Here is an 18,633-nt window from a genome sequence, read left to right as displayed (position 1 = left end):
GCAATATTTTCGTCAGTCATTGTTGTGACTGGACGACCAGGACGGGCCTCATCTTTTGAAGTCTCAAAAGTCGGACTGTGGTATACGATATGACACTATCCCCATAAACCTTGTCTAAATCTGATTTAATATCAGGTGCAGCAACACCAAGCAATGCGCGAATTTTACAATACACTCTTTGCTAGTCTCTTTTTCTGCCATTTTCAACTGCAGTGCACCTGACCGTAGTCGATTCAAGTGAACATTTCGCTCACTGCGTAGGTATTTCACGGTTTCCTCGTGCATATAATTGCAGAGGACAGTCTTGAATTTCCATACATGTATAATATTATAAGTACCAATTTTGCTCAAATTAACGGTAAAAATTCACACTGATTAATACTTTATAAATGTCCCTCGTATATTGCATGTCAAATTATCGATTGCATTTATATTTAAGGCAACATCTACTGTATAAAATAGACTTTCGTTTGTGAAATTCAACATGGGTATATCTTACATTTTACTCGGAATTTACATATATACCGTACAACATGATTTAATTTCTGTTGAAAAGAAGCGTAGATATCTTGTTCTGAAAACCACTGTAAATTTTCTCATTGAATTATTAAAATTATACCCAAGTGGAATTCGGTAAGAAAATCTGATTTCATATACTAATTAGGAAGACATGTTATTTTTTTGTAAACCTTCTCCGCTGTTACATTTATGCCATATACTGTCTTGCCATAAATAATGCATTAGTACTTATACGACTATACCCCCAGCAGAGCTATTCAAAAAGTGTCTTCAGATAACCGTTACTTTCCACGTGGATTTAATACAGTTGAAATATACGGTGTCCTGCTTGGGCCAGTTGAAGGTCTCCTATTGACATGCTATTTTTTCTAAAGTCTTACCCCTCTTTCTGTATTTTCATAGAAAAAGTGGCAATATTTTACATTCTCGCAAGAAACTTTTCGCCCAATACAACGTTGAATTTGTCTCATACTACTTAAATCCTGGTGCGAATCAAAATGTAAAAATCTTTGCGATGATTTAAGCAGCACGCCTCCAGATTCATGCTAATTTTCATGAAAATTTTGAAAATGTATTTGAATGTTTAATATAAAGGAAGCAATTTACACATTATCAATGGCACTTACAGCCCACGTAAATTACCAAAATGTTGTCAAACTATGCATAAATATGCCTTACTGCGTTAGGAATGCAATAGAAATATAGTTGTGAATACTGAAAAATCAGTCCTTAACCGCACATAACTTGTAAAACATGTATTACTTGAATCTTGCATCATTTTACTTTTCCTTAAATCATAGCACACATTTCTTATGTTTGATTTTATTGAAATATTTTGACTCATCTTGAGGCAAGCAGCTTTAACCTTAATTTTCGCATGTTTCTTTCGAGAACTTTAACTTATTACCAGTGTCAATAGTGAAAAGTCTTTGAACAAGAATGTTAAATCTCCATAACTTATCTACTAGTATCAACAAGAGCTAGATCGTTTAACTAGTCTCAGTACTTGATAGTAAAACAAGAGCCTGAATAATGTAGAATTTTTTACCTTCAAAAATTGCCGTAGTTCTGTCAAAATTCACAATAACAATAGCTCTCCCTATTTTGTGAGTAGTCGAGCTAAATCAAGAGATTTAGTCAATTTTAAATCGAAACAGGCGATATTTTAACTGCCTCAAACAGGACACCATAGAAACTGACGTGTGTTTATCATGAATGAAAGTGAATTCTGTCCGATTGAAATAAGTGCACGAAAATGCCGTGCGAATACAATTTGCTTACAAAAGCTAAAAGGCCATGCAAATATTTTCTATAGTTTTATATTTTCAACGTGAACACACATTTTATTTCAATTAGATCTATATAATCAAATGTGTTTATTAATTTATCTTTTCTTTACACTTAAACGTCGTACAAGTCGGATACAGTTACCCGTTTTTTTACTTCAAAAGTGTCTTCTTACAGACGTTAAGAAGATAGTTTGCTAGCACAAACAACAATTTATCCTCGGCTTCGCCTCGGATAAAATTTGTTTTTTGTCCTAGCAAACTGTCTTCTGTGTAATTTTTATTTCTGATCATTGTTGCGTTGTTTTCTTTATTTTATACCATTGTTAAGTTTATTGTTTAATGATTTACTGTATTCCGGTGGTATCGTTTCAGCTCCATATGACCAGAATAAAGGTCTGCATTCATTTGATCTGTTTTTGATCCACCCTTACCAAGAAATTTCATATTTTCGGGTACACACGTTTTTTTGTATTTTTGCAGAACTTAATTAGCCTTTTCACAAAACTATCCCCAAATGTTACAATCATAGCCATGGTATATGACAGTGTTGTAAATAAATGCCATTGATATACAATGTGTGGCCATTTTATCATAATCTACGACACTGATTGATATCACTCTTGATTTTCTGTCAGAATGTGAGCTATTTTCAGAGCGTTTATACAATTATTACCGGCAGGTTAGATAATACATTTCTGCCTACAACATTTACATTTTCTCCTTGGGCAACGCCTGTAACATTTACAAAAAATGCGCCAAATTGGAAAACTTTCACTTGGCTCTGACTAAACATCTAGGTCCAGACGCCCATTGCAACTTACTCTTGGACCGTTTTTGTCGAAAAGCCATCATCAGCACGGCTCGGACCATCTTTCTTATGGCAATGCAAGACAATTGATTCTGACCCACGTACTTAGCCTGGATAGACTAGATGGGCACTAGTCAGCTCGGATATTCCTTTATTTATAGAAGGAATTTATTTTTTCATATCAAGCTAAGATAGCACTTATTGGAAGTCACAGACTCTCCCTGACGATAATATTTATAAGTTTCTTAACTCGCACGAGTTACGCGAGTAGTTGGCTCAGGAGAGTTTCTAGAGATAGGCTTTTCTTAAAGCAGCACGCCTCCTGATTGATACTAATTTTCATGAAAATTTGAAAACGCATTTAAAAGTATAGTATTGTGGATTTACCAAAAGAATGCAATTTACACATTATCAAAGGCACTTTCAACCCATGTAAATTACCATAAAGAGGTCAAAATATGCAGAAATAGCCCTTACTGCGTTAGTAACGCAGTAGAAATATAGTTATAAATACTGAATAATTGGTCATAAATGGCACATAACAAGTAAATTATTTTTATATGCTTTTCCTAGTCTTAGTTCATTTTCTCAGGTTTGATTTTATCAAAATATTTTTGCTCATCTGGAGGCGTGCAACTTTAATGTACTAATGTATACTACATATATAAAATATATAGAGTGATAGAGACAATGCTTATTTGTGCTAAGTTCAGATTCTCTCAGAAGTTGGGAAAACCTTTGGAACGTTCATTGCTTCCCTCTAACACAACACTATTAGGCACACATATACAATGTATAATGTACATCTGGTATGTCCCAGTTTGAATTAAGTGGCTTTTCAAAACATGTATTTATATTTCAGTATCTTTTCGATGGCGTGAGGTCTTGAATGTAAGGCATACATTTGTGATACAATTCTAATACATTGGCAGCAATTTATATAACAAAAATATCTGTCCATGATATTGAGACAAAGGCCAGTGCATATTATTTGATTGGCCAAACAGCCAATATGTTTCACACTCAGTGATACAAAAATATCAACTAAAGTATTCATCCTTTTTTCTTTATTACTAACTAAGAACCACATTACAAATTAATATTGGTCATTAAATGATAGAAACAATAGTTAAAAATAATCAAGAAAATGAAAGTTAAAATAAATAAAAATACATTAGTTAAAATAATATTAAAGCATGCAACTAGAAGATTGTTAATTAAGAAAACATATAACATATAAAGGTAAAAACACATTGGCTCACTGAACCTGTAGATAATTTCATCACCAATTAATAAATTAACAGAATAAAAAAAAAACAAAAAAAAACTTGTCACTTAACTATGGAGATTATATTATGTTTCAGGTTTAATATATAAAATTAATAAAGGCTACACTGGAAGATGCTTTCAGATGTTGTTTTGACAAACATATACACTTTTATATTCTAAATGTTTTTTTATAAATAGAGAAAAAGAAGAAGAAGAAAAGAGGAAAATAGTCATTAAATCATTGATTATCTCCTTATTCATATTTTCTCTTTTTTTCTTTCTTTTTTCTTTGAATACTGGTTTGTAAAGATTTCAACTTTCAGTAATGATTTCTTATATTGTGTATTAATTCAAACAGTAAAAACTATGCTATGCAGTAGTATCTTTTTAAAGTCAAAGCTACATGTAAAAACGTAATGAAATGCTGTAAATAAAATGCCAATTAAGTGACATACATTTAGAATGCAGTTAGAAGGAAAAAAACTACAAATTAAACAAAAACTGAAAAAGTTTTTAAACTAAAAAAGTTTTCTAAATCACAAATTCTTTAAAGAAAAATAAAGCATAATACAATGTAAATAAGCATTTTCAAAAGTAGCAATATATGAACAATTATCCTTCATCAATTTAATCATCAACTGAAGTGTCTACATGTATATGTGAATTATAACCATTAATTTAATTTAATCATCATCAGAAGTGTCCAATAAACTGTCCATATGTACAAAATATTATTATCGATTATCATCCAATTATCACCTGATGTGTCCATATATAGAATATAATAATTATTATCTGAAGTTTTTGTCTATCAATTAAACATCACTGAAATATTGACAAGTTAAAAATTATCATTAATCAACAAAATTATCATGTCCAGCATGGAAATATTATTATCAACCAATATAATTATTATCTGAAGGGTCAACAAATGAAATATCATTAATCAATATAATAATGTCATAGAAAGTGTCCATATTTATCAATGATCTTTTAATCTTCTCCCAAGTTCCATGGACTTGTTGTTGTGGTTATATCAGATATTGTTAACACTCTCTGAAATGATAATAAAAGAGCATTGTGTAATTCAACTTAATGTATTTATTACCGGACTGTTTAAAATGGAATCAAATGTTGTTCTTTACACTTTACAGGACATCTTTATCTAAGATTTTACCAAAACTTTTTTAAAAAATAGCCTTCTTTACACAAGACCTAGTCATCTGAGCCTCAATATATCAATATATATTTGTCCACTATCTAGATCAATGTATCTATTCATCCAAATAGTTAAAACATTTCATATGAAGATTTCCATTCTTAACAAGTATATAACTAGCTGTAATAAAAACTGATATTAACTGGCAGTATAAAGAACATCCGTGCAATTTGACCTAGCTTAATAAGTTTTTGCAGTGTACATCAAGTGTACTTCCAAAACTACCTAACTTAAACATTATGCATTGTATCTAGAAAGTATACAGCATGTGCACTGTATGCTGTGTATGTAAGACATTCTCTGGTAAAGTACCTACATCACAGCATATACATAGCAAGTACACAATATATATACCACACATGTTTTCCTTGTAAGGGACCTTGTTCAATATTGTAGGCTGCTGAAGGATATGGATGTCTGAGGCACAATGAGCCTTTAAATTTAATTGAATGACAACTTTTAAGATAAAGAAAAGCACAAAACTGAACATTTGTGTGTGTGTGTGTGTTTTTAACTTACATCCATTCTAGATTGTATTGTACTACTTGCAGGTCTACTGTCAACTGGTTCAACAACCACCTAAAATTAAAAACGAAAAATATTGATGTACATTGTTGAATAGTCCACAAAAAGACGTCCAAATAGCCATTTGCAATAATTAAATTTAATAGACAAGTCAGTCTGGATAATTCTAACTATCACCTTTGCTTATCAAAGTATTCAAACACAAAACATAGCTGTAGGGCACCATTTTTAACATAAAAAGAAAACAACAACAAACAAAAAGAAAACAACTTAAAAAAAACTTTATATAAATACATAAAGTTTCAAATATTACACTAAAGTTCAACCTGACAAATAATATTGATCAAAATCTTTTGATTTTGCTGATTATTTTTCTCATGACATATATGCGAGTCACTGGTGTAGATCTATCACTGAAAAATGAAGTGTTATATAACGCAAAACATATTTTTGCACGGGGTATATCATATCCCCCTTTGATGAAATTTGCAGGGGCATCATAACTTCCTTGATGCTGCTTTTACATACATTTTTATATAAAATTTGAATAAAAAGTCTAAGGTAATATTGTTACCTCTGAGATACTTGGTAACTGTTTTATATCTTCTCCCAAATTATCCTGCTTTGTATCTTCTTCCGAATCATCCTGTTACCCAATAAAAGAACACATAAATTAAAATGTTAACTGTCTCCCAAACATTTGTTGCATATATACAAATTTTAAAATATTTCAATTTGTACATGACTGCACAGCAAGAATTCTGAAGAGGGACATCACTTGAGAGCACCATAAAACAAAATAAATAATTGCAAACTGCAGTTTGGTTTGATCATGTCTGTTCATGGGAGAAAGCTGCAAGTTGCATTATTTGTCACCTCCTGCAGCACTGGCCATCAGCAGATTTTTAATCTTCTACACTAAAGATATCTCAAAAGACCAGTAAAGTATATAAAATCAATGAAATGTAATAATGGCAATTTTTTACAGCTGCAGCACAGCAGAACATATTCCCACAAATAAAAAAAGTTGTGCTCACATTCAAATTTACAATTCAAAACTGTTTTTTTTAATGAAATAAGGAGTATGAGGATTTAAATCATCAATTTGAAAAAGCTTAATGACCTTATTTCAATATCTGTGTACATGTATAGTATAAAGTTAAATGTATTGTCCAAATATAAATCAGTGTGTAATAGGTGTGAGAAATATGTAAGCGACCAGGTGACTAAGTCAGTACAAATGAAAAATGATTCTCTGACTTTTGCATATTGTAAAAATATTTCTCCTACTGTGACTCACATACTAGTATGTGATTTAGATATCTTCATGTACACATAAACAACCAAGAATTTTCTACATATTTTACATAAAGTGACAAAAAATGGTTCCTGTGCAGAGAAAATCAATTCTAATGATTACTATTTGAAGAAGGAAAAAACAAACAATTCAAATGATATTAATTCATTAGTAAGTTAAAAAGAATTGTACCACTGTTGTTGGCCCTGTCGTCCCAGTCAAACTTTTATAAAGGTTTGATCTCTCTTCAATATCTGCTGGACTTGGATGATCTCTCTCCCCTTCGTACTAAAAAAATATTTAACAAAATTTCATATCATTTACAATATAAGCTCTCTGTTTCTTGCATATCAGACAGGATTATCTACTGTTTACACTGGTGCTAGAAAAACCTGTCCCCCCCCCCATGTAAGACAAGTCTCCTGTTTTAAATGACCTAATTTCAGCACGCCTTTAATGAATGAATTGCATTCTTAGAATGACATTCTTTTACCGTTGTTTGAAGTTGTAAGTTCATACTGTAAGAACAAAGTGCTGAATAAAAAATATCAGGTTTGTAATTTCTTTCCTAAATATGATTAATATGTTATATGCAAGAAAGAGGAAAGAAAAACATGCTGTGGTTACAGACCAAGATATCTAGCTCTGATGTAACTGTTTAGCGGGAACTCGGCAGAGCCTCTGATCGCCATAAACAGTTACCTGAGGGCTAGATACTCGGGTCTGTACCAGCAGACTATGTAAGATTGTTATAATCAACGATGCTATTCATATAAAAATGCTGATGGTAAATCCCTTTGAACTCTTAGCCTGCTAGTGGCAACTGAATATACCTGAGACCAGTGCAGACCATAGTCTGCACTGTTTGCTATTAAGTCAGTATTTATTTTGAAATTTTCCTTAAAATGATAAATGGATTATGTCAAGATTAATAGTTGGACAAGTCCATTTCGGATATTATACAGAGTAACAGCTAAATGATTTTGTGGTTATTCATATAGTTATTAACAAGCAAAATTATTTCGAAAGTTACAGCAATAAACAATTTGTCTGAAAAGAACTCAATAAATAGCAATGAAACCCGATTTGTCTCCAGTATTGTGTTTAAATATTATAAAATAGTACATGATTGTATACAAAATTAGAATTTGTTTCAAATGAAGATAATTTGCGGGAACATAAAGTTGCTGCAATCATAAGTGCCATAATGTCATGCCTTTCAAAGACATAATAATTTGGGTACTAAGATTTAGATAAAATCATTTATCTGTAGTAAAACATACCTTTTCCATTTTATTCATAAAGCCTATAGGTGGGAGAGGTGCATCCTCATCATCCATTAATGCTATTTGTATCTAAAGAAACAAAAACCAACAAAAAGAATTGACCAAATAATACTGAGTGCTTTAAATAAGTTACTCATTATCTTTTAACATCATAATCTCTTGAAGGTACAACACCTTGTAAACAGAGTTTGTCTTATCATTTTTTTTAATTAAGTTAAAATGATATCATTAAAATATATATTATGCTTTAGTCAATAAACCAGAATAATGGCTGAATGGCTAACATGATCTTTCATTGTGCCTAAATTTACAAGAACTATCAAATGTATCTAAATATGTCTTTAATCAAGTTTATGTTATATAATTGATGCCTGGGTTGTGTATACTTTTCTAATAGAACCTTATCTTCTTATACATTGTATATTATATACTTTTGTTTCATTTTTTTGGGGTTGGGTTTTAACTTCACAAATTATAGTAATATTTAATATTATAGCTACTTTCCAGCTTTACTAGCAGAAGTACATCTCAGGCACACCATGCACTATTTTCAAGCTGAACCAGGTATCAGATCAGAACAATAGACCTTCCCCATATAAAAGAATCATAGATTTCCCCATATATAATATAAGATTTCTTCCCCATAGATTTATTACCCATATGAAAGAACCATAGACCTTCCCGATTTGAAAGAACCATAGATTTCTTTCCCATTTAAAAGAACCATAGACCTACCCCATATGAAAGAAAAATAGACCCCCATATAAATCATAGATCTGCCCCATATGAAAAAACTATAGACCTTCCCCAAATGAAAGAATCATAGATTTCTTCCCCCCCCACCATATGAAAAAACCATAGATTTCTTCCCCATGTGAAAGAACCATAGTCCCTCACCATATGAAAGAATCATACATCTTCCCCAAATGAAAGAATCATTGAACTTTCTCATATGAAAGAACCATAGATTTTTCCCCTTATGTAATTTTCATTGAAATTTCCCATATGTTAGAATCCAGTACTTGGTGGGATTTATACCTGTGCGGAGAAAGTGATTCAAAATCACTAAGTTTTATTACTAAGTCATGGAGACCCAGTATTTATAGACCCAATATATTTATTACATGGAAACCAAATGTATATATCATTTTCATCAAATTTGTGAATAAAAAATCAAACTTACAGGCTGTCTTAGTAGAGATGTATCAAACATTCTCCGAGCAGGTTCATTCTTGAAAATAAATAAAAGTAATAGTTAAACACTGACAAAGATGGCCTATTTTGCTCACTTGAGTGGACCTTTAGGAAATATTATTTCCCATGAGACAATTTCATGCTAAATTAGTAAGACTAACAAGAAATAATGAAAGTTATTACAAAATGGTTATAAGCACTTATGCCTTCCCAATCTGCTTATTTTGGGGTTCAATAACTTTAATATCCAAAACCATTGGCACATTTTTTTTCTGACAATGTAGTTGATAACAGTAAAAGGAATTTGTCAAAAAAAAGTTCAATCCCTGTTTTAAATAGTTACTGGTAATATGAACAGTTTGGCATTGAATATAGAACAAAAAGTTTAAATTTTGTACAGAAACCAAGAATGCATGTTAGTCAAACGTGAATCAAATGAAATACTGTTAATAACACAAGCAAGCAAAAATAAAACAAAGTTACCCTTTCATTAAGTAATTGTGCATTTCCTAGGTTGTCTCCATTTTCATCCTGTTGAAAGAATATGATATGAATTATTAAAGACATTGCATTCATCATAATGTCAAATAACATTTTGTCATATTCATGTATAAAGAACAATTATATATACACGTGTCAATATACTATACATGAATACTGTATCACCAGGGCTTGCAATTTTTTCTAAAAATCTCCTACAGGATGGCCTTTAGAGATTTATGGTTACATTAAGCAAGAGTTTGTTATTTCATGGATTAACTTGAGTCTATACATTTTAGATTTTACTAATATTTATAAAAAAATACCCTGTTTATATCATTTTCAAGATTTTCTTTACTAATATTTCTCTATCAACACATAATAATCAAATGTTTGGTACAGAAAGCAGAAAAAATACATTTGCTTTCGACTGACGAAACACCTTTAATTATTACTTATTTTTCGACTCACCTCATACTGCATAACCCGATTTTGTCTGAAAAAAAGGAGAAAAACAAATTAAATATCTAGAATAAAAAAGGCAGATTCAGATATTTGAAAATATCTGAAAATATTGCTTCAAAAAGCTTGAATAATGCATGTTAAGAAAAGAGTTTTGTTAAAGACATCAACACACCAACACACAATAGTTGTTAATTAAAACTTGTGCTAAATGTCTCTCCTCTCTTACTGTGCATTATTCTAGTTGGGTAATAAATCACACCAACACCCATGTCATAATCATGGCAAAACTCTATTTTGAATGGCAGTAGAGTCCCTCTGTGCACGAGGTATAACCACAGACTTTCAACAAGTTGGCTCAATACACCAGAGAACTCAATTATCTTAAAAAGTGGGATTTAACAGCATTGAGTAGTAAATGTTGATAAATCAATTATGTTCACTACATACATGCAGACTCATACTTAAGTTGAATATCTCATACAGTTTTAGCAATTATTGGACAACACAAATATATATATATGCATGTTCTTTAATGCTGCCCGTCATAGTACATGTTTAACTTTTAAAATCAGCAGTTTCTTATTTAAGACAACAACAATAGACAGTAAATGTTGAATAGCAGAGAGCAATATGCAGAGGATAATTTTAAATAGCTGAATACATTTTCAAATAAAAGATGACAATGTCAAATTGGAGACAACAATTTCATCAAGAGGGCCATGATGGCCTTAAGGTCGCTCACCTGTATATAGGCCCCCACAGCCCCCCCCCCCACCCCAGTCAGGGCCAATTTTAACCCAAGGGCTTTTATTTGAACAAACTTGGTTGACACCCATAAGAAGATGTTTCATGCTAAACATCTAAGTTGTAGCTCATTGGGTTTTTTAAAAGAATTTTTTTTAAGTTTTTACTATACACATATAGTTAAAGTCAATGACGCCCCTGGGGCGGGGCCAGTTTTGATCCCAGGGCTTTTATTTGAAAAAAACTTTGTAGATATTTACTAGAAGATGTTTCATGTTTAATATCTAAACTCTAGCTATTTGGGTTTTTTCAAAGAAGGTTTCTAAGTTTTTGCTATACACATATAAGGAAAATCAATGACCCCGGGGGGGGGGGGCCAATTTTGACCCCAGGGCTTTTATTTGAACAAACTTAGTAGACACTCACTAGAAGATGTTTCATGCTTAACATTTAAACTCTAGCTCATTGGGTTTTTTAAAAGAAGATTTTTTAAGTTTTTACTATACACATATAGTTAAAAACAATGACACCCCTGGGGCGGGGCCAGTTTTGACCCCAGGGCTTTTATTTGAACAAACTTTGTAGATATTTACTAGAAGATGTTTCATGCTTAATATCTTAACTCTAGCTATTTGGGTTTTTTCAAAGAAGATTTCCAAGTTTTTGCTATACACATATAAGGAAAATCAATGACCCCCGGGGCGGGGCCAATTTTGACCCGAGGGCTTTTATTTGAACAAACTTTGTAGACACTCACTAGAATATGTTTCATGCTTAATACCTAAACTCTAGCTATTTGGGTTCTTTAAAAGAAGATTTTTCAAGTTTTTACTATATGCATATAGGGAAAATCAATGACCCCCTGGGGCGTAGCCAATTTTGACCCCAGGGCTTTTATTTGAACAAACCTGGTAGACACTCACTAGAAGATGTTTCGTGCCAAATATCTAAGCTCTAGCTCTTAGGGTTGTTTAAAAGAAGATATTTAAAGATTTTTCTTTCGGTTGCCATGGCAACCAGAGTTCTGCATGGAATTAAATTCTTTGAACAATTTTTAAAGGTGACCACCAAAGGAACATTCCTGTGAAGTTTGGATGAAATTGGCTTAGTGGTTTATGAGGAGATGTCATTTAAAGCAAAAGTTTACGAACGGACGGACGACAGACGGACGCCGGACGAAAAGCGATCACAAAAGCTCACCCTGTCACTTTGTGACAGGTGAGCTAAAAAGCAGATGACAATGTCAAATAGAAGATGTTAATGTCAAATAGAAGATGATAATATCAAACAGTAGATGATAATGTCAAATAGAAGATGACAATGTCAAATATCAGATGACAATGTCAAATAGCTGATGACAATGTCAAATAGCAGATGACAATGTCAAATAGCAGATAACTATATGTTAAATAGCAGATAACAATGTCAAATAGTAGATAATTTTATGTAAAATAGCAGATGACAATGTCAAATAGTAGATAACTTTGTAAAATAGCTGATAACAATGTCAAATAGTAGACAACAATGTCAAATAGCAGATTACTTTATGTCAAATAACAGACAACAATGACTTTATGTCAAATAGCAGATGAATTTATGTTAAACAGCAGATGATTTTATGTCAAATAGCTGATGACAATGTCACATAGCAGATGACAATATTATATAGTAGATAACTTTATGTCAAAAAGCAGATGACACTGTCAAATAGTAGACAACAATGTCAAATAGCAGATGACTTTATGTCAAACAGCAGATATTGATGTCAAATAGCAGACAACTTTATGTCAAATAGCAGATGACAATGTCAAAAAGTAGATGATAAAGTCAAATAGTAGATGAAAATGTCAAATAGCAGACAACAATGTCAAATAGCAGGTGACAATGTAAAATAGTAGATACAGGGCTGCCAACAGCAAATTGCAAAATCAGAGGAAAATACGCCGGGGGTCAAGGGGGCTGCGCAAGCCCCCTTTGCAGGTCCAGGGCAGAGCCCTGGTGGGGGACCAGGGGGCGAAGCTCCCGGAAGCTCCTGGATTCTGATGATTTGGTATGCCATAAAATCAATTTCCTGGACTCTAAATTTGACAAATATCCGACATTTTGACGCATTTTGACAACAGACAAGAGCGACAATGTAAACTGTAATTTGATTGGTTATTCTAAAATAGAATGCCGGAAAAGACTCAATATGACCAATGAGAAAAGCACTTACAGACGTACCATAGGCGGCTAGCGTAACGATAAAAGCCGAAGCGTATTGGATACTGTATAAAATATGACGAATGAATTTATTGTCTTTGTCGAATTTACATCGATCTCAAAAATGACCCAGGAGCTCACGAAATCCGCGGATCCGCGGAAAATCGGCAGCCCTGTACATAACTTTGTCAAATAGCAGTTGACTTCATGTCAAATAGCAGATGACTTTATGTCAAATAGCTGATGACAATGTCACATAGCAGATGACAATGTCACATAGTAGATAACAATGTCAAATAGCAGATGACTTTATGTCAAATAGCTGATGACAATGTCACATAGCAGATGACAATGTCAAATAGTAGACAACAATGTCAAATAGCAGATGACTTAATGTCAAATAGCAGATAACAATGTCAAAAAGTAGATAACTTTATGATATATACTTCAAATAATAGATAACAATGTCAAATAGCACATGGCAATGTCAAATAGCAGATTACAAGGTCAAATAGTAGACTACAATGTCAAATAGCAGATGACAATGTCAAATAGTAGATAACTTTATGTCAAATAGCAGATGACAATGTCAAATAGCAGATAACTTTATGTCAAATAGCAGATGACAATGTCAAATAGCAACAACAGAGTCATATAGTAGAAAACAAATTGACAATGCAAAAAGTCTGACAAAATGTCAAAAATTAGACAATAATAGTGGACAATATCACAGGTGTTTATCTCATACATTAAGTAAAGTAAGAACAAAATCTTATACCTGTTGCAGTTCTGTGTAATCTTTTTCCTGAACAAAAAGATGAAAATAATAGCAATCACCACAGCAACACCAATTACTAACATAGCAAACTGCCAAACTTCAAATGACATAAGACAAATAATGTCACTGGATTCACAGAAACAGTTAAAGCTGCCATTGGTATTTTCACAGTGTTTCGGTTTATCACACAGACCAAGACTGCATTCGTCCACATCATATTCACAGTAGGGTCCTTGCCATGCAATAGGGCAGTCACATGTATAATGCTGGTCAAAGTTGTCTATTCTTATGATATCATCACATGTGTACTCCAATGGATTCTTGCCTATATATTAAATTGAAAATAAAATATTGTACGCTTCTGGTATGATTTTTAAACAAAATACTGATATTTCTCAGCAAAATAATTAATATCCTTTTTCACATCTAGAAACATGTAAAAGAATGGATTTTGGTAAAAGTTCTTTACAGTAAAAGAAAAGATTAAAATATTTAACAAATAAATCCAACATAAGTTGTCACAGAAAAATTATGCCTAATGTCCAAAGAACAAACCAGCCAGCCCTGTATTACTTATCTGATGCTTTCCCCATTATGCTAGGCAGGCAGAATCAGTTACAGTATTCTCCAATTGATAAATTTACAAAAAGACCTAATGCACTATTCTTACAGAAATTAATTTATTATCAGACTATGTGTCTTCTAAGATTATAATATTACATTACTTTTACATGTGCCATGTGCACATTTCTAAGATTATAATATTTCATTACTTTTACATGTGCCATGTGCACATTTCTAAGATTATAATAATTCATTACTTTTACATGTTGCATGTGCACATTTCTAAGATTATAATATTTCATTACTTTTACATGTGACATGTGCACATTTCTAAGATTATAATATTTCATTACTTTTACATGTTGCCATGTGCACATTTCTAAGATTATAATATTTCATTACTTTTACATGTGCCATGTGCACATTTCTAAGATTATAATATTTCATTACTTTTACATGTGCCATGTGCACATTTCTAAGATTATAATATTTCATTACTTTTACATGTGCCATGTGCACATTTCTAAGATTATAATATTACATTACTTTTACATGTGCCATGTGCACATTTATTTTCCATGATCACTACAGCAACTGTTATCACATCGGAATATGTCCCGTTATCATCTTGGGCAACCATTATCAGCTCACCAATCCCTGTAGATGTTGTATTGAAGAGCGTAAATGTAATGACAATTGCTTGCCAGGTCATATCAACAGCTGGAGAGGTGGTATCCCATTCAAAACACTGAAATACAATATCACAAAGATTTGATTAATTTTATCTGTTTAAATCTATTAAACATTATCTATATATGCTTTCTATTAAACTTGAATTATTCTTAATTTGCTAACTGAATTTTCTTATTTCTCAATGCATTTAACAAAAAATATAATTTAAAGTGACATTATGCTCATACTTTCATAGTCAAGTTGAGCTAAATTGACTTTATATTTCAAAAGATGGACTGTCAAAATGGTGTTTGACCAACAGTTGGTATTGGAAAATGTTAAGGATAAAATTATAAATCTGCCTAAAATTTAAAAAGACTGTCCCACCCTTTTTATAAACTAAGCATTATACGTAACTTTTAACGGACATTTACAGAAATTTTATTCAGATCTATGTGTTATTTATTGTTTATGCGTACTCAATTACTTAATTAAAAGGGATTATGGCAAAATGAAAACATATTTTGATCTTCACACGTTTACTCACTATATACCCTTGGATTATAAGGTCACTTTAACAATAATATGGACCATCATATTAATGCTTCATTGAACATTTGTAACCACATTAAATAGAAAAAAAAAAATTCTGAAAAGAATGATACAGGACTGAGTCCAAAAATATGACTTCAATAATCATTTCTAATAACATAACATATGCACAAAAGTAAATGACCAAAATAAAATATAATAATGTAGCAAAAAGAAAATGCTCTAGTTTACCATGAAGTCAGTACAGCCAGTGTATTCAAGTAATGTCTCTCTACTGAGATAGTACAAATCAAATTCTCCGATGCCACTTGTGTTTGAAAGTATTGTAACATTCTGGGATTCATCAAGTTCAAATGCTATAAAAGTACCAACAATAAATGTAATCTCTTCACCATCTTGATCTTTGTATATCTACAACAAACGTACAGGTACAATTAATTGTGATTTTTCTATATCAACAAAGAAGGCTGGAAGCATTTCCAGCAAACATTACATTTTGTCAAATATTCATGAATTGCTAATTTTAATAATAAATTGTATGTTTCCGAGTACTGAAATCTTGAAAATCTTATGCTCAATGGAGCTTCAAATGTTACTCTTACATTTGTTACAATCTTGCTTTGACATCACAAGTTGAAAAAATTTCAATTCCCTAGCTAGATTGAAAACAATAATTGTGAAGGGCAAGGGAACTTAAAGGCAAACAGAAAAGAACCTGCAAAATAAATAAATTAACTAAAAGCTAATCATACCATGACATGTTCTGTTGGATCATCGTAAAGAAGTGAGATTCTTTCAGAAGAAAATAGAGCTATGTTTGGAGGAATATTAACATGTAAAACTTCTATTGTTATATTAGCCAATGACTGAGATGATGGGATATCTGTAGAATCTGGTATATCACTGACAATAACCTGGATGTTGGTTACACCGTAACACTTAAAGCACAATGCAATATGCAGACTGAAAAATAAATATATTATTGTTTTCAGTATTATAAAATTTTCATGCAATAAAAGAAATAAACCCCATTACATTACTTGATTTATCCAACTTCCACTTTTTACATTGTCTGCTATAAATTCTGGAGAAGCTTATATAAGAGATAAATTCATAAAGTTGGCCTGCCCAAAAAAACATACTGGTCTGGCTTTGTATTGGAATAATGGAATAAGCTGTTGGCTAAGACAGCATGCTATAAAAATGTACATGTATATAACAATTCAATCAAGAATGAAAAGCTCACCCACTTAGCTTAATAGGGAGATTAGGATTTGTAAACCAAAGGTCGCTGATTTGATCCTAGAGCAAGGCAGAATTTTCTCAATGACAATTGACCCCAGACATGAGTATATATAATAATTCTAATGGTCATTTGTCTCTCACTGCCAATTCATAAATCATGTGTGATTAGTAGTTGGTCATTTATGGAAAAATTTGTAAATACTCTTTTAGTTATCAAGGAAAGTCATTTAGGTGGACCTTCCACCAAGATATCACAAAAAAAGGTAAATAAATAAACAATACTTAAATACTGTAAGAATTGCAGTACATATGTACTTACAACAGATTTTCTGTAATTGAAATGTTTCCAAAAGGAAAACTTTCACTGTCTAGAAGCTCAAATACAACAACATCTCCTTCCAAATCTTCTGCTTCAAGCATTACCTCAAATTCAGCTGAAAAAACAAAGCAACAATAATATTAAAGTAATAAATGTTTTGATCATGATATGACAATGCTATAGAAATGGTTATTGATATCAAGATTCTTGACATTTTGTCAATCTAATATATTAATCTTGCCATCATTTTATTCACTTTTTTCTTGCGTGGATTTCAAGTCAGACAGACATTGACTAGGTCAAAAGGCAAATTTCTGACATTTACATATGGAAGAAGTCTCCCAATGATATGAAAGAACTGGAAGTACAGATTAAGAAAAACAGCTGTCTAAACAGCTGTTTATTGATTTTAATGCTGACTATAATACAAAAGCATTGAGAGTTAAGGCGCAATGATTTAAATAAAATTTACAGAATACCTTGCTGACTGAGACTGCTTTGGGTAATCAGATTTAACCAGTATCCCAAGTTTACAAATTAATATGCTCGATACAGTCAGTCAAAAAGTGGAGCTGGTACAAAAATTAAGTGCAAATTCTATTGTTAAAAAGTAATTTTTAAAATCAAATCTGACAGAGTTACCTTCTCTTGCCGTACAGATGGGGGTAATGAATGTGAAATTAAGCATTAAAAGTTTCAAAGCAAGTATCTCAAAGGGTTAAGGCAATAAAGTGGATTTTACCCATATTTCAATCTGTATTTTCTAAGTCAAAAAGGGGCATAATTCTGTCAAAAACCTTGGACAGAGTTATGTCCTCTTGTCTGTTGATGAAGGTCGTGATGGTAAAAACAAGTAGTGGTCAGTTTCAAAGCAGATACCTCCAATGGTTTTGAAATAAAGTGAGGTGGTACAAAAAACTTAACCAAGCTCAATTTACACTTTCTAAGTTTCAAAAAAGGCCATAATTCTGTCAAAAACCTTGACAGAGTTATGGTACTCTTGTCTGTAGATGGAGGTTATGATGGTGAACAAGTATGGTAAGTTTCAAAAGCCATTACTTGTAAATACTTTCTGAAATAAAGTGGGGTGGTACGAAAAACTTAACCAAGGTGTGACGCCAACGCCGACGCTAACGCCGACGCCGACGCCGGGGCGAGTAGGATAGCTCCCCTTTTCATAGAAAAGTCGAGCTAAAAAACAGCTTT

The 18,633-nt window shown here is 32.0% G+C and overlaps 1 protein-coding gene across 1 annotated transcript; it reads right to left on the bottom strand.

Annotated features, from left to right (window-relative positions):
• Positions 1 to 3,668: 3,668 nt before the first annotated feature.
• LOC132726636 (uncharacterized) lies at positions 3,669 to 17,539 on the bottom strand. Its single transcript, XM_060711981.1, has 13 exons — positions 17,428 to 17,539; positions 16,616 to 16,826; positions 16,095 to 16,274; positions 15,186 to 15,387; positions 14,076 to 14,400; positions 10,358 to 10,382; positions 9,890 to 9,937; positions 9,396 to 9,443; positions 8,210 to 8,281; positions 7,119 to 7,214; positions 6,204 to 6,275; positions 5,624 to 5,683; positions 3,669 to 4,941 (listed from the first exon to the last, which is right to left on the bottom strand). The coding sequence occupies exons 1-13, from the start codon at positions 17,526 to 17,528 to the stop codon at positions 4,879 to 4,881; spliced, it is 1,503 nt and encodes a 500-aa protein (XP_060567964.1). The 5' UTR covers positions 17,529 to 17,539; the 3' UTR covers positions 3,669 to 4,878.
• Between the last annotated feature and the right edge of the window lie 1,094 nt (positions 17,540 to 18,633).

Source organism: Ruditapes philippinarum, unplaced genomic scaffold, assembly GCF_026571515.1.
Source record: "Ruditapes philippinarum isolate M1 unplaced genomic scaffold, ASM2657151v2 ctg1393_1_1_1_1, whole genome shotgun sequence".
Classification (NCBI taxonomy): domain Eukaryota; kingdom Metazoa; phylum Mollusca; class Bivalvia; order Venerida; family Veneridae; genus Ruditapes; species Ruditapes philippinarum.
Note: the sequence above shows the minus strand (reverse complement) of the source record. Positions and strands in the feature narration are given on the sequence as shown.

Bases quoted from the DNA above. Each gene is read 5' to 3' on its own strand.
- LOC132726636 (XM_060711981.1), bottom strand. From the start codon at position 17,528: ATGCTTGAAGCAGAAGATTTGGAAGGAGATGTTGTTGTATTTGAGCTT. The intron at 15,388-16,094 runs GTAAACTAGAGC...ATTGTATTTCAG, and splicing joins CTGGCTGTACTGACTTCATG to TGTTTTGAATGGGATACCAC. The intron at 9,444-9,889 runs GTAACTTTGTTT...TTTATTTTCAAG, and splicing joins CACAATTACTTAATGAAAGG to AATGAACCTGCTCGGAGAAT.